The sequence below is a fragment of the Peromyscus maniculatus genome, chromosome 1, assembly GCF_049852395.1.
Source record: "Peromyscus maniculatus bairdii isolate BWxNUB_F1_BW_parent chromosome 1, HU_Pman_BW_mat_3.1, whole genome shotgun sequence".
NCBI lineage: Eukaryota > Metazoa > Chordata > Mammalia > Rodentia > Cricetidae > Peromyscus > Peromyscus maniculatus.
The window spans coordinates 93,972,032-93,995,397 of NC_134852.1; the positions used below are offsets into that span (position 1 = coordinate 93,972,032).

Consider the following 23,366-nt stretch of genomic DNA (forward strand, 5'->3'; position numbering starts at 1 on the left):
AGTTCTCACTCTTCTGTTTTTGCTTTTTTTTTTTTTTTTTTTGTTATTTTTGAGACAAAGTTTCATGTAGCTCAGGCTCACCTTCAACTCCCTGTATAGCCAAGGATATCTTTTCCTTCTAATCCTTTTGCCTCTACTTGCCAAGTACCCGGATTACAGGTGTGTGCCACCATACCTGGATTTATAAAGTGTCTCTCATATTAATCAGTCTATATGTTCCTGCATGATTTTTTAAGTTATAAATGTAACCTGCTTGGGGGTTTTAAAGCATTCTGGGTCTATATTTTGATGTTACTCATTATTTTTGGAAAAATATTTTCTCTTAAATCTTTAGGTAATTCTTCCACTTTCTTTCCTGTCTTCTGGTGTTCTAAGTACATGTATGTTAGGCTCACTTCGAAGTGTTCCTCAGCGTTGGGTACTTCATGCTCTTTTTCCTTCCTTACATTTGGTTTATATGGATTTATCTTAAGTCTGCTGCTCTCCTGCCTCCCCGGGTGTACCTACTCAAACACCTATGCAAGGCATTGTCAACTCTATTTTTTTTAGTTATTACACATTTTGTAGTTTCCATCTCTTGGTTAATTTTCCTACTTGTTTCAGACCATCAATCATAATTTTTTGATTCCCTGATAGACCTACTATCTGGCTCCTTCTTGAACTGAGTTTTCCTTTGGTCTCATGATGATGCCTTCTTTTTCCCCCTCCTTTCGACCCCTCCCCTTTTATAATTTGAAAACCAGACATCATAAATGAGTCCATGTTCATTTGCCAGAGCTTTATTAGCGCAGTTTGGTCCAATCCATAATTAAGTTTGGGTCTCTCTGTTGCTATGCTTACCTTTAGTGGACCAGCAGAATGTCTTTAGTATTATTCCTGTGTTCAGGTTGGAGGCTGGTTTGTGGGGAGGCTTTTCATCCATCTGTTCCACCTTTAGCTTTTTATATTTCAGGAAATGTGTCTTTCCATATCCTATCCTTTCCCAACAGTGGGCTGATGTTGTTCATTTCCAAGTGAAGTGGGTTGCCATGTGTATATGGGGGGTATCTGTTGCTCTTCTCCAGCTTGGGCTACCCTGCATCGAGGAGGCAGAGCTTTGTGATGCCCCTGTCCCTTTAGAGTCATCTAGAGTGCTTAGTCCAGGGACATCTCCTCCTTTCATGCTAAGAAGTTTCTCTATTTTTTTTCTTTCTTTCTTTTGGTTGATATCTCTAGGGGGTCACTGCCCTTTTCTGAAAGGAAACGGAGGAGTGGATCTGGTGTAGATGGAGGAGAAGGAATGGGAGGAGAGGAGGGCGGGGAAACTGTGGTTGGGATGTAATAAATGAGAGAAGACTTGAAAAAAAAAACTGTTTGGGAGGCCCCCAGGCAGTGGGACCAGGACCTGTCCTTAGTGCATGAGCTGGCTGTTTGGAACCTAGGGCTTATTAACCAAAGGGACACTTTGCTCAGCCTGGGTGAAGGGAGGAGAGGACTGGACCTGCCTCTATTGAATCTACCAGGCTGAGCTGAATCACCAGGGGAGTCCTTGCCCTGGAGATGGGAATTGGGGGTGGATTGGGGGAAGTGGGGGGGGGGGTTCGGGGGTAGGAGGAAGGACAGGGGAATCCACGTCTGATATGTAAAATTAAATTAATTATAAAACTAAAAAAAAATTTTGTTTGGCTTGTTTCCTTCCTCTTGTCTGCAAGCTGCAGCATCCACTCTGCGCTGACGCCTCCTGAGCTGTTGCTCTGTCAGAGGACTTGTGATCTCTCAGCTGTCTAAGGGATGCGTGAACATTCAACACTATACATTACCTGCCTAGCTTTTCCGTGTTTGATTGAAAACACTCTTCAGTTTTCTGCATCTTACTTGGAAGTTGGAACCATTCCTTGTCACTTTAAAATTATACCTGCAATTCTACAAATTCAGTTTCGGTAACATATCTATTTGAACTATATTTCTTAAGTTAATTTGGTGAATTATCTTTCTCAAAGAATTTTCACAATTTATATAAATGAAAATTCTTGACATCAGATTTTAAATCTCTTATATGAAGAGCCACTCTAAGTTATTTATATATAATACAATGAATGACCCAGCTAGGCTTGACTATATCACTATTTGCTTTCCCTCATGTTTTTTTATGTTGCCATCCCATACAACTTATTTCCTACATTCTTTTGAATTAGTACAGGACTTTATTATCCCATCTTTATTAGAATTTTGCTGAAGACTTTCTGCATTTTTAAGCAAAAATGCTTAATTTCACTCATTATGGTGTCTTTCTGGCTCATATATGCTGCTGTTCTGAACATTTCCACAACAATAGTTTTCTTTAATGCTACTGTTCTGACATGTTTCAATGCCAATTTGTTTGAAAACAGAACACTACTTTATGAAACCAATATTGATTTTATCTACATATTTTTCTTTTGTGCATTTTATCTTGTTCATCCCTGAATTCTGTTTCTATCTGAATCATTTCCCTCCAACTACAAGACTTTCCTTTAATATTCTGTAGTATTGCTCTGCTGCTAGTAGAGTCTTTCGGTTTTTGTTTTAAAGAATATTTGTCATACTTTTAAAGACTATCTCACTAGTTATAAAAGTAAAATATACTGGGATTCAGTATATTTAAATATTTCCTTGTGGCATTTTAAAAATTATTTAAAAAGTTTATTTTCATACAATGTTTGATTATATTTACCCTCCTAGATCTTCTGAATCTCCTTACTCAGCCAACTTCATGCTCTATCAAAAACAAAATACAAAAACCACCAAACTGTAACACACCCGTACGCGCACATGCGCAAGGAAAACATAGATCAACTACTCCTGAGCATGAGTCCTGCCTAGGAGTGTGATTGACAGACTCTATCACTCACTCAACTGGGGAAAACTGATTTTCCCTCTGTAAGCAAGTATCAATTGCAAATAACTCCCTGGTTAGGGGTGGGACTTTGGGCCCACTTCCCCTTTTTCATGCTAGCATTTGGGGGCCGGGGGCGGGGCTTGAATTTGTGCAGGTCTTGTGCATGCTATCACAGTCTCTGTGACTTCATATGTGCACCAGCCCTGCTGTGTCCGGAAGACTTGTTGTTTCCTTGGAGACATCCACTTCTTCTGGCTCTTAAAAACTTTCTGCCTCCTCTTCTGCATAAACCCCCAAAACTTGAGGAAGGCTTTGCATAGACATCCTATTTAGGGCTGCATGCTCCAAGATCTCTATTCCATTGGGTTCCAACAGTCTGGTTTAACTCTCTTTCCAGAGTTGTTTTATTTTTATTTTTATTTTTAATAGTTTTCCATCATCTTTAAGAATTCTTTATGTTTTTAAAATGACATTTGCCTAGGGGCAGTTTCCTTTGTGTTTTGGGACTTAAATATGTAAAATTACTCTATCACAAATTTTGGTAGTTTATTGTCCATTTATCTTTTCAGATATTTCCTGATTTTTCTACAGGGCTCATAATGTCTTACTAGTCACTAGATGTGTATAAAGGAATCCTGGAAACTAAATTCATTCTTTTTTTGTAGGAGAAAATTTTGTTCTTTCAAGAATTTGGCATATAGGGTGTGGGCATAATCCCTCAATCTAGTTAGGGATTGAGCTAAGTAGATACAGTCATGGTCTATGTTTAAATGTCTCTAGGACATGATTTGGGTATGTTTGTGATAAACTCTTCACTCTAGGGGCTTTATCTACTACACATCTATTCCCAAATAAAGTTCTTGGGTGTTTCTTAGAATTTTTTGGCTCAGTCTCCCAGCTCATCAATGTCCATCAAACAGTGCAAATTTCACAAAGAAATAAGCCATGCATATGGGAGTTTTATAGATTGCACCCTGGATCAGCTCACACACCAAATAAGTTTGTAACAAGCTTACAAACAAGTGGCTCATTGTTTAATTTTTCCCATAGTAAACTGACTTTGTCTATGCCAAGTTTAATCCTCAGCCTAGACTTGAACTTGGCAAATATTCTCAGAGAATTAGGAGTCGTCATCTATAAGGTGGACAGCACTCTATGACATTTTAGTTTTTTTCCTGCACAAGCTGTCTGCTATTAAAAGGACTTAAAATTTTTATATTATTTTCTTAGTTGTTATACTAAAAGCAATAATTTTCTACTACCTACACCATACTTTTCACTTTCAGAAGACCTTATAAAAATATATAATGTAGTCAAGCATGGTGATACACAACTGTAATGGAAGTACTGGGAGATGGAGCTGGGTGGATTGGGAGCTCAAGGATACCCTGTGATACACAAGTTCAACACCAGCTTGAGCTACAAAAAACATATTTAAAAAAAAACAATGGTTATGACATGTCTAGCCTATCAATCAAGGCTCTTTGCAATATAATCTTAACCTGTATTTACAGAGTTTTTCCCAGTTTCTGAGTCTTGACTATGATCTTCAGCAGCTTCACTGAAGAAATCTGACTCCCACTCCCTCACCATTTTATGTTTTTGCTTATTTTATTCTAGGTTTTGGTACACCCTTTCTCTTTCTATATATGAACAATCACTAATCTCTGGAATATTTCTAGGGTAGCCTGAAGTAATATATTACCAAATGTACTGTGTTTTGATACAAGGTACACCTGTCAACCCAGGCTAGTCTTGAACTATATAGGACAGGCTGACTTTGAACTTGAGATCCTCTATCAGCCTTCTAAGCACTAGAATTAGACATATGTATGCCACAACAACCAACTACTAAGTACAGATTTTTCAATGTTCCACTAACTTTTGACTTTCTTTACCTAGTCATCCATTTAATAAGATCTCATGGCTGTGAATAATGCTAGAATGGATCTAAGAATGCATATTATAATCGAGGTTATAATTTCCTTCAGTTATAAATCCTGGTTAGATATTGCTGGATCATATGGAAGTTCCATTTTTAGTTTTTTGAGAAATTTCCAAATCTTTTAATAGCTATACCAATTTATATTCCTATTCAGAGGAGTACAAAGTTCTTTTTTTCTTACCAACAAGGGTTCTCTTTTATCTTTGGATAATATCCAATGGGATGAATGTGACGTGTATCTGTTTTCCATTTGCACTTCCCTATCTTAGTAACTCTGAGTATCTTTTCAGGTACTCGGTCATTTGTGTCTTCTTTGGAAGAATGCTTATTCAGATTCATGGGCCATTCTTAAATAAGGTTTTTTTTGGGTGGGGTACTAAATTGTTTGATTTCCTTATATATTTGGTTAACCTCTTGTCTAATATATGGTTTGAGATTATTTTCCAAATACACAGGTTGTCATTTCACTTCTGGCTGCATAATTTTTTAGTTTTATGTGATCCCACTTATGTGTGTTTTGCTCTGTTGTTTGTGCTTTTAGCATCCTATCTAAAACAAATCCCAAAGTCAGTATTTCTTTTTGGAATTTTACAATTTTATATCTTATATTTAGATTTTTCCTCTGCTTTAACTTTTGTGTATGGTATAAAGATCCAATTTTATTATTTTTGTATGGGGGCTATCCAGTTTTCCCAATACGAATTATTGGAGAAATTGTATTTTTTTTCTACATTGTGTATCTGTAGCTCCCTCGCTGAAGATTAGTTGGCTGTATGTGCTTATATATACTCTTGAGCCTTGATTCTGTTTCACGGGTCTGTGTGTCCATTCTCTTGTTATTAAAATACTAATTCTGGTAGCTTTGTAATATAATTAGAAATCAGGAAATATTGTATCTCAGATTTTGTTTTCTCCAAACTGCTTTGGCTGTCAGTTTTCTGTGGTGTCATATGGATTTTAGAATTGTTGTTGCTACTTCTGAAAAAATGACACTGTAATTTGGACAGGGATTGCATTCAATCTGTAGACTGCTTTGGTATTACATTTTAATACTATTTATCCCAATCCATGGGTACAAGATCGCTTTCTACTTCTTTCATTTCTATAGTTTTTAGTGTACAGAGTTTTTACTTCCTTATATTGGCTATAAAATTTCCGAATGTCAGCAATGACTCTCCAGTCTAGATCTTTGTATTCTCTCTAACAGCAAGCACAGGGCAGAGTAAGCCCCAAGACCTTGAGGAAACCACGGTAATCTAGTTTTAGCATCTACATTTTAATATGAAGGAATTTCTAAGCTGAGGACAGACAAATTTCTGTTTCCTGAAACCCCGTGTTCAGAAATGTCAATCTACTTACTGCACTGCAGGGTATTTTCTTCTCTACAGTGTTCCTTCTGTCTTCCCTGTCCTCTTCTCTCAGACTGTAATAGATACCTGCTCTTACGAAGGCATTCAGAATTACACATGCAGAATTACAACCACACAACATTAAGTACAGTTGAGGTTGTTGTTTCATGCCTGAAAACCTGGAACACTATGTGTCTGTGTATGTTACATATATGTATACAGCATCAAGGGACATCAATATTACTGTTTTTAATATACATTACACTGAAGAAAATTACTATGCTTTCAAATAAACGCCAAAGTAAAGTCATTTCCACTGATGATTATATTTTATGCATATTAGTGTCTCAGTAATGTGCTTGTGCCGTATTTGATTATACTCACCATTTGTAGTCTCTATAACTTGTCCTTTCTATAGCAGTACATGTACTCAGTTTTTCAAAATCAGAAAACATTATCCCTAACTTCCCCAACAGATCATAGTATATTGATACCTTGTATTTTACTTACCCATTTAATGCTCAGAGTTTTTGAAGTATCCATCCATTAGCTATTACCTAATTAACTATATATGCCAACACTCTTACAAAAGGTTTTATACTGGAACATACCCATCCAGCTATTTCATATAACCAACTGAAAGGATATAGCCTGCATGTGCAACTGTTACTAATTAAAAAAAAATAGCTCATATCAAGATGGTCTGTTTTTAAGGAAGACTTCCAAGAGTGAAAGAGTATTTTAAAATCATGTAGGTTTTTGTTGGGGGGTGGGTGGGTCATACAGTTGTCAGCGCTTACTCTTGGGAGCTGCTAACCATGGCAAAGTATATTTACACTCCTTTCTTGCTGCGAGCAAGGCTTAGAGGAGTAGCCCATCTGCTGTCACCTAGCACTGACCGTCGTGGCGGACATGTTTGTCTTATTCTGAAGTCCAGTATCAAGAATCATCTGCTCATAGATCAAAGCTTAATCCTCCAATCCAGCCTTTCGAGTATAAAAGTAATATTCTGCTTGTCAATCTACTAATTCATTAGTTTTACATGTCTGGAATTTGAATTAAGAGGACAGTTGCTGTTTTATTTTTTCAACAACTCTAACTTTCTCTGCTGAATTTCAACTTATGATAGGATAGGAAAGGGTGAATAGGAAAGGGTGAACAAGACAACAATAACTAATGTGACCAAGTGAGATGTGCAGCATATATCCTTGTTCAGTGACTTTCCTAACCGTGGTGATAAGTGTGATAATACAAGAAAATTCTGAGCTGACTGTAAAGGTCAAAGCTGGCATTTTTAGGTTTGGGGCACCTTTGTTTTTACAATGACAAGTTACCTTTATAAGTTGGGACGGTGTCCAACTTCCCTTTTTGAACTGGTTGTCTTTCCACAGGCCGAACTTTCACCACAGGCTGTACTTCGTAAGGATTAAAATCTCGCTTGTAGGTAGTCCCAAGATCAATTTTCCCCTGTTTGGGTTTATACTCTTCCGGAATGTGGCGAGGCTGCTTGACTACTTCGTAAGGACGATAATCTGACCTGAAATATATATATATGTGTGTGTGTGTGTGTGTGTGTGTGTGTGTGTGTGTGTGTGAAATTCAGTCTCACTGGTTCTTCTGTTTTGATTATCACAGTACTAAAATCTTCAATTCTGTCTTACTTGAACAATCTAAGGAGATATTAAAATGGTAATAATTGATTATTTGAAAGGAGCAATTGAATTGTTTTTAAGGTTCTATCCAATGATAAGAAAAAACAAAAAATCCTAGTCTTTAAAAATTGAAACATCTCAATTTGATCTTGTAAGTAAAATTCTCAAGTAACTGAATTTTATTTTTTATCTAATGTAGAAGGAAATCTCAAAAGAAAGATTTGATGAGCTGATAAATTTGTCAACATTAGTTCTGTATCCACTTTGTCAAAAGCCACATTCACCTATATAGACTATACCCAGGCATAGTGCCTTCCTATGAAGTCACAGTATCTTCCTGTTCATTGTTAAAAAGATCACTAACTCTGGCTCATAGTACGGATGTGAGCCTTACTAAGACTTTGGATCTCTCAGAAGTCCTGGCCATAGGTAGGAATGAAATGGCAATCTAACTATCCTGTGCATTATATAACATGACTGTGACAGAGTTGGTACTGCAGGGGCTGAGACAGTACACTGGAATGAAGGAAACCAGAGAGATTCAAGACCAATGGGACTGTCTGAATCCAAATCCTGGCTCTGTCACTCAACAGCTGTATAACCTTGGATAACTTGGTTAATCTGTCCATGCCCTTGTTTCCTTATAAGTAAAGTTGGACGATATTATGATGTACATCACAGTTATTTTAAAGATACACACTGTCAATTCTGGCAGTCACCTAACTGAGCTACAATTATGCTTTCAAGATATATAGAAACATATAGTATAGAATGATACTTATTCTTTATACAGATAAATCATCCTTCAATTTCCTAGTCACTGTGATCAACACAAGCAAAATCATGCCAGAGTTCTAAGGCCCTGCTTTTAGGAACGTTGGGTACCTACTCTAGGTAATGGGTATGGTAATAGGTTCCTGAGGAAAGAACGCTGAGAAAACAACAGATGTACATCCTGCTGGTGTGGAACACTGAACTGACTCTAATAACAAATTGGAAGATATTATGAGAAGTTATGAGAGGGATATTTACTTGGCCTCAAAAGCTAAATAAATAAAAGGTAGGGTGGCAGAGATGACATTTATAAAGGAAAATTGTGTTGATATTTACAGATCAGATGAGTATTAGCTAGGGAAAGAGGGAGGGAGAATTCCAAACAGGGGGAAAAAAAACTATAGAAGCAAGCAGGGTTTGATAATCCATGTAGTAGTTATGGAAGGGATTGAGTCTATGCTAAACAATAGGAACGCTTTAAAGTATTTCAAGCAGGATCATAAATAGGATTAAATCTGCATGGCTTAAAAGATTGCCTTGGCAAGTTAATGTATTGGATACCAATCAGAGATGTAAAAACTAGGACACACACATATACATACCCACACATACATGCTTGTATGCACATGCACAAGTATAAACACACCCACACACACCCACAAACAAACAAATTAGGAAGAGGCATTCCTCTAGATGGTGGTTACAGTGCCAAGTACATAAATATGAGATATTTTAATCAATAAAAAAATCAACAAAACCTTTTGTTTTTTCCTTTTCTTCTCTTTGCCAAAGTAATTTAATTTCTACCTGTCTGTTTTTCTCAAGTCATAATCAGTTTTTGCTTCTCAAATTAGTTCAACTTAATTCAACTAGCTAGTTAAATTTAAACAGTAAGAAAACTTAAGTTCAGAAGAGTTGGGCAGAAAAATAAGAAAACTGTTTCTAAATATTTACTTAAATGTAGTTATTCCTTCCATTTTACCACGGTATGCTTGAAATTCTTGCTTGGGTTTAAGACTCTGAGGTGGAAGAACATTGCCATATTTTGGATATTTTTCCAAATACTCCGTTGTGGGGCAAGATATGCCAGAATGTTCATAAACCCTTGTGGTTCCATGTGGACAACGATGCCGTCTGTACAAACAAATAAACCGAAACATTATTTTGCCTTAAAAGCATCTGGTGTGGTTATTGCATGTTAACAGGATCCCCAATGAACTCACCACTTTGAACTTCAGCACAGCTTACCCCTCTGCAATGAAGCTTATAAAAAATAAGTAAATTACAGTATAGCCTTATGTAGCAGAAACTGGTTTTGCTCATAGTAGTTTAGTGACTTCTTATGCTACTGAAGTAGAAAAGCTAGCAAGTGAATTTCCTAGGAAGAAAACTTCCTGGCAGACAAGTTTTCCATTTCGGTCTCACCTACAACAGATCCTTACAGGTGACTGATTGAGAACACAGCTACAAAAGGAAGGAGGAAAAGCACAGCATCTGTTTTGAGGAGCAGAGCTGGGGCATGGGATATAGTAGAGGCCAAGAGGGCTTGAGCTGGGAGATGTTAGGCAGCGTCCTGACTCCACGTCTCCTTTATTCTTCTACGTGTCTAAGAAGCTTCCAAATCCCAGGAGTCTGGAGACTCAGCAATGTCCACTGAAAATGAAGCTATTGTAAAGGGCTGGAGTGATTCTGTCCCATGCAGGGTCCCAGACCCTTGGGGAATTCAGGAGCAGAGTACTCAGGTCATGTATACATAAACGTTCTCATAGAGTTGCACTGATTAACAGAACACAAGCCAAAGCTTTGGAATTTGTTATTGTTTTTATTGTCCACCAGAGCACTGCATTCAGAGTGTAATATACCAAAGACTGTGGACAAATATAAGACATAAAAGTGCAGATAAATTATTATAAAAGAAAGCAAAGCCTCCTAGCCTAACATTTGCAATCCTTAAAAGGAAAATTTCTTCCTTCTGCTTTATAGTTTTTTCTGGTAGTTATAGCTGTTTACACTTGTTAACTCTTTGTCTTTTTGAAGAAGTGTCTCACAGAAATGATGAAACTAGCCAGACATGGTGGTGCACACCTATAATCCCAGCACTTAGGAGGCAGAGACAGGCGGATCTCTGTGAGTTGCAGGCCAGCCTGGTCCTGAGTTGCAGGCCCGCTACAGCTGTTACACAGAGAAACCCTGCCTGGAAAGACACAAAACAAAACAAATCAAAACAAAACAAAACAAAACAAAACAAAACAAAACAAACAAAACAAAACAAAACAAGTGAAGTTAGATGTCCCTAATGGGAGATCAAAGGAATTGAATTTGAGGTTCCTAAGAGAGAACAGATGGCATTATGGTTTGAGTCTGAAATGCTCACATGTTTTGAATCCTTGCTTCTCAGCTGATGGAACCATTCTGGAAGGATTTTGGAAGTTGGCACCTACCTGGTAGAAGTAGGTGGCTAATGGCAGCCCTTGAAAGATGACAGCCTGGGTCCTTTCTATTTCTTGGTCTGCCAGCATGTGAGAAGCCTGCTTCATGTTCCAGGAACAAGAACTTCCCCATGCCTGACTGCATGGACCACACCCTCTGGGACTGTATGCCCAAATAGACCTTTCCTCCTTGTTCCTGTCTGGTATTGCTACCACAGTGATGCAAATGGACCTAAGGGATGGTCTTCAACAACAAAAAGAATAGGGAAAGATCTCCCCTCTTCCCTTCCAACAGGACAGGAGGCAAAAGATGGGGTGGGGAAGGACGACAGTGAAGAATCTTTGCCCCATTCTGAGTGTCCCATGGAGGCAGCCACATTTTAAAACCACTGGCTGAGGGCAACTATGCATGTCCTAGGAACTCTTCAAGATTCCTGGGCCTCCTGGATAAAAAGGAAAGCAACACAGGCGCTGCTCTCAGAGGAACTAAGCTTCTTCAAGGGACATTTCAGTAGACGCCACCAGCCACTCTTCAAAGCTTAAAGGGGCTGCTTCTTACATTGGCAGCGCCCCACCTCTTTGGATAGTGATATTATTTGAAGAATGAGGAGTCCCCAGTATCATGCATTTCTTGATGGCTGGATGTGATAATAACTTACATTGTAAATAAACCAAGATTTTCTTTCTTACCAGATTTTGCAGATTCATACCTTAAAAGTTATGTTTCCACCCATACAAACATTATTATTTGTATTATTATGAAAGAGGCTTCAATCAACATGTATTGTAGGTGGTTGCCCTTAGAAGGGGATCAGAAATACAAAGCGCTTGGCATTATTCATAGTTACTTAGCAAAGGTGATCTAATCCCTGGGTCAACAGCAAGGCTGAGGAAAGAGAAGAATGTGTTTACCGGTGGCAGAAGGTTGTTAGGCGGCACTTACAGACCAAATCTGCGGTTTAGGGTGGGGATTCCTGCCAGTTTCGCTTGTCAGGCAGACCCCAAGAGAACACTGCCTGCGCAGGGATAAGAATAAGGTTTAGAGGATGCAAAGCCCTGGGTTGCAAACCAAAGACCCTGGGTACCGGTCTTTTACATTAACCAACAGAATTGGGGTGGGGGTGGAGGGCAAGAACTCCCCCTGGACCAGATTCCATCACTTACCAGCCATCACAATCACTTATTTGCTCATACTACTTCTCAGGCCTGGACTGTATGTCAGTTTGAAGCTCTGGATAGGAAGCCTCGGGGAATGCAAAGAAGTAAAGTTTTGCCCCAGGAGCCAATCAAGTAGAGAAAAGGGGCGCACTCGCCTCTCAGGCAAGGGAGTATGGTGGGGGGCGGCGTGCAGCGGGAAGTTAGCAGTGCTTACGGCCCCGCCGACGCCGCAGCGGCCGGCTGTTTCTTACCCGCAGGTGCAAATCTGACACAGACACCAGTTCCTCATGCCCTTGGCTCCAGCGTCCTTCTCCGCAGGGCTGCAGCAGCCGGCACTCCAGAGCAGGTACAGCGTCCGCGGTCGTCAAGGCGACCGCGGGACTCCACGAGGAAGGGAGTGATGCAGCTTCCGGTGGCGTTCAAGACGCGCGCGGGTCAGAGGTCGCAGGCCTCGGAGGCCCCGCCTCCCGGCGCCGGCGACTTCCGGCTTGAGTTACTCCTGGAGCCTCAGAAGCGTGAGTCAAGTGCGGCGTGAAGCCGGTGAGTGGGGGTCCGCCTGCTAGGGACGCCGGCGACCGGACGGTGGTGGGGACCCGGGGAGTCGTGTCGGTAGGGCTAGGTGAGCAGGGCACGGAGCAGCTGCACCTCTTAGCAACCTGGGACCCTTGGCGACAACGACTCCCGGAGTCCGAACGGAGGAAGGGCTTGCAGACCTGGCTTTGCCTTTTTTAACTGGAGAGGCATGGGCGATGTGTCATGCACCTGCTGAGTTCCCAAGCACGTGTTCCAAAACTTTTAAGGACACTCGGTGCAGTCACAGGGCCGAGGTCCTTACGTCTGGTGAAAGCCAGCAAGCTTGACCAGAGCGGCAGACTGTCGGAGGGGCTACCGTGGGGAAGGGGGAGATGTCCACGGACTTTTCCTGTGGTCCTCGTGGGCCAGCGTACCTGAGTGCGTGGTGTCACTTAGACGGGCGTCTCTGCATCCAGCTGCGTGATTCATCGCGCCGCAGATCCGGAAATTCCCAGCGCACTCCACAAGTACCATAAGGGTGTGTGGACTTGACAGTGGATCTTGGGCCTGTAGTGCCATATCCCGTCAGGGGCAGAAGGAACTAGATAGGGCTAAACATTCCTTGGGTTCTCAGTTGAGAAATCTGAGGCGGCTTGAAACCCCAGCATCTGTCTCTCAGCTTGTCCATTTTTTTTGTTGTTGTTGTTGTTTCCCTCTGACTTTTAAATTTTATACCACTTGTAATTTGCATGTAATTTTTAGTCACAGGAAATAATTAACCATGGTGCTCAATGGCGTTGATAAGATGATTCAGCTTCAGAAAAACACTGCCAACATCAGGAATATCTGTGTTTTGGCTCACGTTGACCATGGTAAGACTCTTTTAAAATGACTTTTTATTAACAGAGAAGACATGTCTCTATATGTTTCACCGGAGTGATGAAAGTGATACTTGCTTGCTAAGAAGTTGTGTGTACGTCATGTCAGAGAAGCATGCTGTAAAACATTCGTAATAAACGGGTTAACTGGTGATTAGCATTCTTCTGTGTAGGATTTCACATCATGCTTTTAAGTTTAAACTTGGATTTTGGTTAAAATATGGAAAAGTTTTTGAAATATTAAAACATTGATGGTCTTGGTAGAGCGTATCTCCTAATTTAATTCATCACATGCTGAGTGAGCGTCTCTTAAGTTTGCGGCATTCTGTTAGATTTATCAGGAGCTAGACATCTCTGAGGAGGCCACCTTCCCAGCTGTAGATGTTTTAGGGACAAATATGTGATGAGATGGGGGCCGGGAGGGGGATATATAAGAGTTCTGAGAACTGGAGGATTCGGTAGCCAGATTGGGTTAAGAAAAGTTGTCAACATGCCCTTTGAGGAGGGGACTCCAGCTGATAGGTGGGGACAAGCATTACAGGGGTAGACAGAAACAGATGTGACTTAAAGTTCAGATACAGTAAAGGTCGGGTTGGCTTACACTTGTGGGATTCAGATCAACATTCCCTGACACTGTCAGACTGAGTCTGCTTGCCAGTTGAAACTCTCTCTTCTAGTAGCCAGAATTCAATTTTAGAATGGCAAGTGAAGTCAAAACTACTCAGCATTTTAAAGGAGAGGGAGTGGACGGGGAAGAGGCAAGCTGTGTCCTGTCTCTTGGAGCTTGGCATGGCTGCAAGGCTCTAAGAGAAGAGCTAAGCACTCTGGCCCTGCAGTTAGACATCCTTAACTCTGGCCTCTTCAAATGACTTTGCCTATCTGGGCTTCAGTGTACAGCCTATGTAAGGGGACAATCAAGAGAATCTTGTCAGCAGTGAAATACTTAGCCATGAAAATGGTCATTAACATGTTTCCTTAGCATGTAAGGAGCCATGGGGGAGGGGGGAGGCAAGGGCAGAGTACGAAAACTGTAGATTAGATTAGACAGGTAAAGGTGCTTGGGTGGGTTGAAAGGCAGAAAGGAGGCGTGGTGACTCTTGTCATTAACATGAGCTCTGAAGAGAAGGTGGGTAGCACAAAAACTGAGAGAGAATGGTTCAGGTTGTAGAAACTGAGATTGAGTTTGGTTTACAAATCAGTGGCAACCTACCCCGTGGGTTTTATGGTTATATGTACATGTTCCGAGGCTCTGAGGACTAGCCAAAGGTTTTACTTTGTTTCTTTTTTCCTTTTCCTTTCGGTTTTGTTTTTGCTCTGAGAACTAAATAGCAGATGCACTAGTGTGTATGTATCAAACATTGTTGTCCAAGGGATCCAGCCTTGCTTAATAATGGGAAGTCCCCTCTTTTGTGGTCCATTCTAAGGGGTGTGTGTTTGCCAGACTTAGAGTGCATTCTGCTCTGTTGCACAGCAGGAAAGTGATATTCTAGGATTATATACTAAAACACATTCTTCGGAGGGACTGTTGATTGGTCCCTGGCTTATGCTGTTATATAGATCCCACAGATTATATATTCACAGACTACAGAAAGCTGGATTGAAGGAAAAATCCAACCATTTGTTAGGCCTACCCAACTGTGGAAATTGAGTCTGCCATGTCATTCTTTAAACACGGGTAGCTGTTTATGCCCCTTGAAGTTGTGTAAACTTTGGCAATAGTCTAAAAAAGGTAACTATAAATGTATATTTGATTATGCAAAGAATTTCTTTTATTATAAAGTAGATTCCAGGTTTAGTTTTGAAACAGGATTGTAGGGCTGGAGAGGTGGCTCAGAGGTTAAGAGCACTGACCGCTCCTTCAGAGGTCCTGAGTTCAATTCCCAGCAACCACATGGTGGCTCACAACCACCTGAAATGATATCTGGTGCCCTCTTCTGGCATGCAGACATGACACTCTGTGCATAATAAATAAATAAATCTTAAAAAAAAAAATGAAAGAAAAAAAAAAGAAACAGGATTGTATTGGCTGCTGCTGTGTAGCGCTCTCCAAACTGTACTGTAAGCAGAAGAAAAACAAATTTTCTGATGAAATAAATGTAACAGTTTAACTAACAAATGTTGAGTGTCACACAAAAGTAATTATGACAGAAGGCTGTGTGCTGTCATTTCATGGTGACAATTTACCCAGTGCACCTTTCTGAGGTAAATGCTATTGCTGTCCTTTTGACATTCTGAGCCTTTAGAGCCTATGATCCCTTGTGCGGGATTGTTGGTAAATTATTAATTTATTCCTTAAAGTCTAGATTATAGTAACTAATATAAACATTGTAAAAGATGATCCCTATTTTAATTCTCCTAGTGGTTTATCTCACCAGAGACAGATGTTTACTCTGTAGAGTCTGCCTCAATTTAAGAAAATTTCTGTGCTTAACATTAATCTGACAACTTCTTAAGTGAAATTGGTGAGGTCCACAGGTAGAAAATACAGCACTATAGAATGCTAGCCCCTTTAGATGAATGTATTGTAATTAATGTTATTTTAACAGGGAAAACTACCCTTGCTGATTGTCTTATATCGAGTAATGGAATCATCTCCACCCGTCTGGCAGGCAAGGTATGTTGTTAGATTTGGTAAATACTTGTTGCATTTTAATGAGTATTAGCTATCTGTAATGTCACGATCCATTTGCATTATTCTTAAGTGATCTAAACATGTAGAAGGAAATGACAACGGGATACTCAACCAATCTCTGGACATGCTCACCAGTTTCAGGACATAGTCCCCAATCTCAGGACATACTCACCAATCTCAGGATGTAGTCCTCAATCTCAGGACATACTCACCAATCTCAGGACATAGTCCCCAATCACAGGACATAGTCCCCAATCTCAGGACATACTTACCAATCTCAGGACTTAGTCCCCAATAACAAGACATACTCCCCAATCTCATGACATACTCACCAATCACAAGACATACTCACCAATCTCAGGACATAGTCACCAATATCAGGATTTACTCACCAATCTCAGGGCTTACCTGCCAAGTCCTAGGAGTACCTGATAGTCTAGAAGTCTTTCGAAGGGCAGAAAAATTTCATGTCAACCTTCTGATTGGGATATAAAAGTTATGGTTATGGAGCTGGAGAGATGGCTTAGTGGTTAAAAGCACTTGATACTCTTACAAAAAACCTAGGTTCTGGGTTCTTATTCCAGCATCCACATGGTGGCTCACAGCCTTCTGTAATTTCAGTTCCAGAGGTTCCCACACCCTCTTCTGGTCTGTAGACACTACATAGGTAGTATGCAAGACATGCATGTAGGCAAAATACTCATACACATAAAATAAATATAAACAAAATCTTTTCAAAATTATCATTACTAGCAACTTGAATCTAGTGTTGTTTAAAATGATAGTTCTTTTGAACATGATTTTAATATGACAATGGATTAAAGGAAAAATTATTTCAATAGATGTAAAAGATATTTAATAAAATTCAACATCTGTTGTAATAAATCCCTCTCACAAAGTATATTTAGAAGATAACCTATTTTTTTTACAAAACTACAATAAAGATTGAATTTAATTATGAAATATTAAAACTTTTCTATTCATGAATAAATAAGATTGGTTATTGTATCCTACTGTTTGTATTTTAACTTTTAATTTACATTGTTTTGGAGATTATAGCTGCAAAATAATTGAGTTTTGGAAAGAAAATAACTATTAACTAATAAATGCTATGACTTTGTAGAAAAGAAAAAAATAAGGGGCTAGAGAGATGGCTCAGTGGTTAAAAGTGTGTATTGCTCTTGCAAAGGGCCTGAGTTCAAGTCCCAGCACCCACATGGTGGTTCATAAACATCTGTAACTCCAGTTCCAGGGGATGCAAAAAGTCAAAAATTATAAATTAACTGCTAGAATATAAGTAAAGAATTTAGCATATTTCAGGATATACAAGTCATTAAAAAGAAATATACATCAGCAATAAGTAGACAACGAAAGATTTTAAAATCTGCCATATAATTAGAATAAAATTATATTAGGGTAAACTTAAACAACAAAGGTATGTCATGTTTGTGTTTTGTCAGAGTCACTATTTAAAAACTTATGGTTGTTTCATATTGATCTACATATTTAACAATTAGGAAAAATTCCAATAGTTTTTTTTTTTTTTGAAAAAAATAAATTGGATATGCCATTTTAAAATCCTAGGAGAGTGGGATGTGGTACTTGCTGTCTTGAAAGATGGTAAAGCTTGTGAATGGCCTGTAACTTGGTTGTTTGGAATTGACTGGGGTATCACATTGGCTAATGACCTAGAAACAGATACATATGTGAGAACTTGACTTACTATAGATCTGGCATTTCAGATCTGTGGAGAAAAGATAATGTCAGTAAAGGATCTTTGGGAAGTTATTTAGCTATGTGGAAATAATACTGGACCAACCTGTATTTAATATCAAACAAAAACACCTGCATGTATTTAAAATGCACAAAAGGCCCAGCTTAAGTTTTTAGAAAATAGTAATGGATGTTACTTCTGTGACCATAAGGGAAGATACCTTGAGAAGGTAAAAACTACTGTATAAAGGTTGATTAATTCAGCTACATTTAAATGAATAACATTTTTATCAGATATGCCACAAAATGAAAAAATAACAAAAATGCATTATAATTAGGGAAAATATAATAAACATTTAACTGACAAAGAACTAATAATCAGAGACCATTTATAACACCTATCCAAAACAAACCTGTAATGTAACCAGTAGGAGGATGGGCCGTACATGGGTTCTTACAGAAGAGGAGTGGGAAATAGCTAAGCCGGGATAGTAAACTAAAGATGCTCAGTCCCTCAGAAGCTGGGAAAGTGTGAATAAAAGATGAAGTACTGCTTATTACTCACTGTTGAGTGTGGATTGGTCCAACTACTTTGGAAAACAATTTGGAAATATATGGTAGCATTGAAGATGTAAAATTTAGTGATTCAGAAATCTCACTTCTGGATTGTGTGTAAGAAACATGATCCCAACCTCCTTGTTTTAAAGATGTATTTACTTTAATTTTGTGTGTGTGGATGTTTTTGCCTGCATGCATGTCTTTATACTTTGTATACGCAGTGCTGGTGGAGGCCGGAGGACAGCACACACATCTGATACTGGAGTTACAGACAGTTGTGAGCCACCATGTAGGTGCTAGGAATTGAACCAGGGTCCTTTGGAAGAGCCAGGCAGTGCTTTTAACCACTAAGCCATCTCTCCAGTCCCAATTCAAACTTCTTATCAGCTCAGTTACCAGTTACGTTACTAAAAACCAGTGAATTTACATATGTCCATCACTGGTAGACTGGATGAGTAAATGTGGTAGGTTTGTGAAGGAGACTCTTAGAGTGACCCATAGCTACATCCATCAAAATGGATGACTTGGGCAACATTGGGCAACAATAATGTTGAGCAACAAAATATGTGAAAAAAAATATGTGTGTGTGTATGTGTATATATATATATGTGTGTGTATATATATATATATTCTTCATATATATATATATATATATATTCTTCAATTTATATAAGACTTAAAGTCTGCAATTCACAATGATATTTTACCAGAGCAGTGGGGATGGAAGTATTTCTGAAAACTAAAGAATTCATGTAGGATGAGAAAGTGTGGCAATCCTGTATTAGCACATTAGTCTCAAGGATTTTGATTAAAAGAGATGAATCTACATAAAGTTAAGACTTTATAATAGAGAGAATTACTCTAAGTAAGTAAGTACTTTACATATAAGCAGTAAAACTTTGGGAAAGCCATTAGCTAAGTTTTGATACTGTAAATATTTTCTACTATGTCATTCTTATAAAAAGGAGAGAACCCACACATATTTAAAATCTGTTACTTTGGAAAAGAGTTAAGGCTCCTCATTCCTCTAAAGACCTTCTGTTTCTTTTGGACTTCATCAAGTGCCTCTGGATAGGAAAAGGAGGCTGCATTGTGATAAACAGAAAGAACTCCAGATCCCTTTGTAGATTCTTTTGAACTATTTAATCCTTCCTAGCTGAGATGTAGATGCACAGCACTCTGGGGAAGCAGGATGTGAATTCATTTGTGGCAACACCTTTCAGTTTGTCTCTGCATTCTCTTGACTAACCTGGCTTCTCCAGCACTGTACCCCTTAAAAAAACCACAGAGAGCCGGGCGGTGGTGGCGCACGCCTTTAATCCCAGCACTCGGGAGGCAGAGTTAGGCAGATCTCTGTGAGTTCGAGGCCAGCCTGGGCTACCAAGTGAGTCCCAGGAAAGGCGCAAAGCTACGCAGAGAAACCCTGTCTCGAAAAATCAAAAAAAAAAAACAAAAAACAAAAAAAAAACCACAGAGAGCTGTATATAGCTTACATGTTTGAAATGAAAGCTAACTGCATTTTAAATGTTGGATTTTAGCACTGGAAAGTAAAGATATATATGTTGTGCTTTTCTAGTTAAGGTACATGGACAGCAGAGAAGATGAACAGGTCAGAGGGATCACCATGAAATCCAGTGCCATTTCACTACATTACGCAGAAGGTAAACCCATCTGTGTTTTAATTAACTCGATTTTCATCTCTCCTGACCCACCCCTTCTCTTTCTGAATTAATCAAATGCCTCGGTTTCTTTGCTTTGTGTTCCATGCATTTCATTCTGGCATCTCCAAATGATCTGTTGTCAGAGTCAGGCTGTCCAGGATGCAGATGAGGACCTCTGACTGGCTTGAGGGCAGAAGAACTGGCAGTTCACAGCTGCCTCCCTCTACCAGGTGACTGGATTTCTTCACAAGGAAAGTCAGGAGCCAGGACTTGTCTAGCTCATCCTTAGCCTTCCGTTTCCTGGCTGGACCTCTCTTGTGCTCCATGGCCGGCAGGCATGTGAGACCTGGAGTCTTAGTTATGTAACTGTGGTTTGTTCTGATCACTGCTACCTGTTGCTCTGATCAGTACCATCTTGCTGTCCCCAAATACAGATGTCATTCTGATAGTAGCACAGGAGTTCTCTGACAGAAATGTCAGACAGATGCCAGAAGCTGTATATTCACAAAAGGTTTGTATTGGTGAAAACATCCAGTAACTTAAATGTTAAGGAGATTGGCTAACTGAATGTTACATCCACGCTGTGGAGTATTATATAGCCTTGAATGCTTAATTACATAGAATTATAATTCTATAGCTCATTTATTTATAATTACATGAAAACACTATGTTAAGAGACAGAAAAGCCAATTGTAGAGTATTCTATGGGTTATGAATGTGCATGTGTACATGCTTCTGGAAGGATACATTTTACACCGCCACAGTAGATATTTTCAGAAACTGGATTATGATAAAAATTTTTGCTTTTCAAAATACATATTTTTGTACTGATAGAAAACTTTATTCGATATGTATATTTTGAAGAAAGTAATAAAGATTTATTTCCCTAATGGAGTGACCTGTGGTTCATCCTTCACAACGTGGTATCTCTAGCACCCAGGGAGGCACTGTGCGGAGTGTGGCTATTTTCATTGACATTAGCCTTTAAACCATTTTTGTATCAAACTAGTTTTGGAACTTTAAAGCACACTAATCTCCAGTGTTTAATATTTCAAGTACTGCTCCTTTTTTTTTTTAAATGCTACCTCTGGTATTTTAAGGAATCTATTTCCATTCTGTGACCCAGAGAATGGTGTCCTAGAGCTTACCGAACTATTTTATAGACTTGAAGAGATTGTAACCTGTCATCTTTCTTTCATTCTGATATTGCCTTTTTAACTTGAAGATTCCTCTAGTGTCAGTTTTTGTTGCTATGCCCCGTTTGTCTCTACTCACTCTCGCTGCCCTTGGCTACTTTATTCAGGTTTTACTTGTATGCCATGAAATCCAGCTGTTGCACATCCTAGTTGACTTTCTGATAGAGATGTGGAAAATGGCCAATAGAACCCTGGGAACTGAGTGACCTAACATGTTTTGTTAAACTCTAGCTTTGGGAAGCTTGATCTTAGAATGTTCTAGATACATGCTTCTTTCCAGGTTGTACAGAAGCAGAGAGGCAAGCTGCCTTCAGTTGGGGTGAGAATGGCTTGGTGAATGTATAACTAGAATGTATAACTAGTTAAAAATAACTAGTTAATGTGTATAATGTGAATGTATAACTAGTTAAAAATAACTAGAGATACTTTTCATGAAAATTTGAAAAAAAATTAGCATCTTATTGGAGTGACATTTTGTTTGTTAGTTTAGGGCCTCATAACCCATGCAGGTCAGAAACTCCTTATCCTCTTTCCTGTCTCTACCTCCCTAATGTAGGGATTACAGCCATGCAGCACCATAGTTGCCTGTGTGTCTAAAACAGACTGACCACATCAGGTCAGTTTGTGATGTTTCACTCTTGTTTTCTCCCTATGCTTTGATGCGTGTATTATAGGTTTGCGCTACTTTTCCAGTCTCCTCCTCGTACTTCCCTGTCTCTGACCTCTCGTCCCTCCTCTTAGCTGGTCCTTTACCTCTTTTCTGTTGCTTACTGCTTTGTTTTCTTATGTTTCTGAACACATAGGCTTAAGATGTGCCTCAACTTAGGATTGACTTTTCTTCAGCTGCCTGGTCATCTACTCATATCAATAAGAACTGGAGTCAATAAATATGAAACATGTTTCTCTGTGGGTATTGACTGATGGCCAGAAGGGACTTTAGTCAAGGGCTCACCATACTTGACAACACAGAACTTAGCTTTCCTAATCTACCACAAAAGGATGAGTTCGGACCACTGTCGGACATTTTCTCAGAACTGAAGACATTTCCTCTCTGTAGTTGAGTTCTGATTCTCCAGAGTGGTGTTTTGTGCTCTGAAGATGGGACAGCCTAAAGGAGAACCTAGGTGAAGGAAGAGAGGGGAGATGCTGATGGTTAGAGAAACTCCACAGGTTGCCTCTCTCACCCCTTCCCATCCATTTGATTGCCTTAGGGGATCTTTACTAGATGTTAAGTCCTTTCTCTGGGTCTGATGCTTAATGAAATGGATTTTTGGTTTGTTTAGTTATATTTTTCATTCTTTCCTTGGATTGAAATAGAAGGCCTTATTCTAGTTTAAAAGGATAAGCTTACAATAATCTTGGAACAATCTAGAAATGATTGAAAACCATCAGAGTGATCCCAAGGTTCGCATCTTCCAGAGGCCCATTTCTTCTGTGGAAGCTGAAGTTTGTATTTAGTTAGTTATGCTAGCACTTGTTGTAAAATCATATTGTGAAACCAACATTTCCGTTTCTTACCCATCACTCACATCCCTTACACAGAGGTACCGTTGGTGTATCTTGTTATTTCAAGAATTGGGAAGCACTTTCTTCAGTATTCTAAGGTGATATAATGCCTTTGAATCTTTTAGAGCGCATGTATAGTAAGTATATTCAAAATTTAGACAATTTAAAATTCATGGTCTAGTTAGTTCTTGAGTAATCTCAAAAGGCATATTGCTGACATTTCTAATAGTCATTTTTTATATCTGTGAGGAAATATTGCCACCACAGAGCATTGCGTTTTAAGTTACTCAGTCCTTTTTAAATATTTTAAATAAAATTGCAAGTTTATCTTTTTTGCAATAATGAATACTTAGATCTTGTTATAGGATATTGGGTAAAATACTAGAATGGACTACAAATCACTCTTGATTTTGCTTCTTTATTTTTTTTTCAGTTTTTATATTTAATCCACAGGCATTTTATGTGAGCATATGAGTATATACTGAAGTAAACATATACAGCTTATCTTCCCCCACACAATTCATGGATTCCAACGTCAGTCAGAT

The 23,366-nt window shown here is 39.0% G+C and overlaps 2 protein-coding genes across 8 annotated transcripts in view; one reads left to right on the forward strand and one right to left on the reverse strand.

The window, feature by feature from the left end:
• The window catches only part of Saxo2 (stabilizer of axonemal microtubules 2), a 39,077-nt gene extending 26,537 nt beyond the window's left edge, over nucleotides 1-12,540 (reverse strand). Inside the window, exons 1-3 of one of the 7 annotated variants that reach the window (XM_015993110.3) lie at nucleotides 12,416-12,525; nucleotides 9,532-9,711; nucleotides 7,486-7,688 (exon numbers count right to left, since the gene is read on the reverse strand). In XM_015993110.3, the coding sequence (XP_015848596.2) occupies nucleotides 7,486-7,688; nucleotides 9,532-9,711; nucleotides 12,416-12,453 (421 nt within the window). In that variant the 5' untranslated portion in view covers nucleotides 12,454-12,525. The other 6 variants (XM_006969964.4, XM_076546338.1, XR_013042916.1 and 3 more) reach the window with 6 other exon arrangements.
• Nucleotides 1-23,366, forward strand: part of Efl1 (elongation factor like GTPase 1) — a 138,538-nt gene that overhangs the window by 396 nt on the left and 114,776 nt on the right. The window contains exons 2-5 of the mRNA XM_076546319.1: nucleotides 12,422-12,704; nucleotides 13,440-13,549; nucleotides 16,102-16,169; nucleotides 20,035-20,119. Of these exons, the coding sequence (XP_076402434.1) occupies nucleotides 13,459-13,549; nucleotides 16,102-16,169; nucleotides 20,035-20,119 (244 nt within the window). The 5' untranslated portion in view covers nucleotides 12,422-12,704; nucleotides 13,440-13,458. The remainder of the gene's footprint in view (nucleotides 1-12,421; nucleotides 12,705-13,439; nucleotides 13,550-16,101; nucleotides 16,170-20,034; nucleotides 20,120-23,366) is intronic.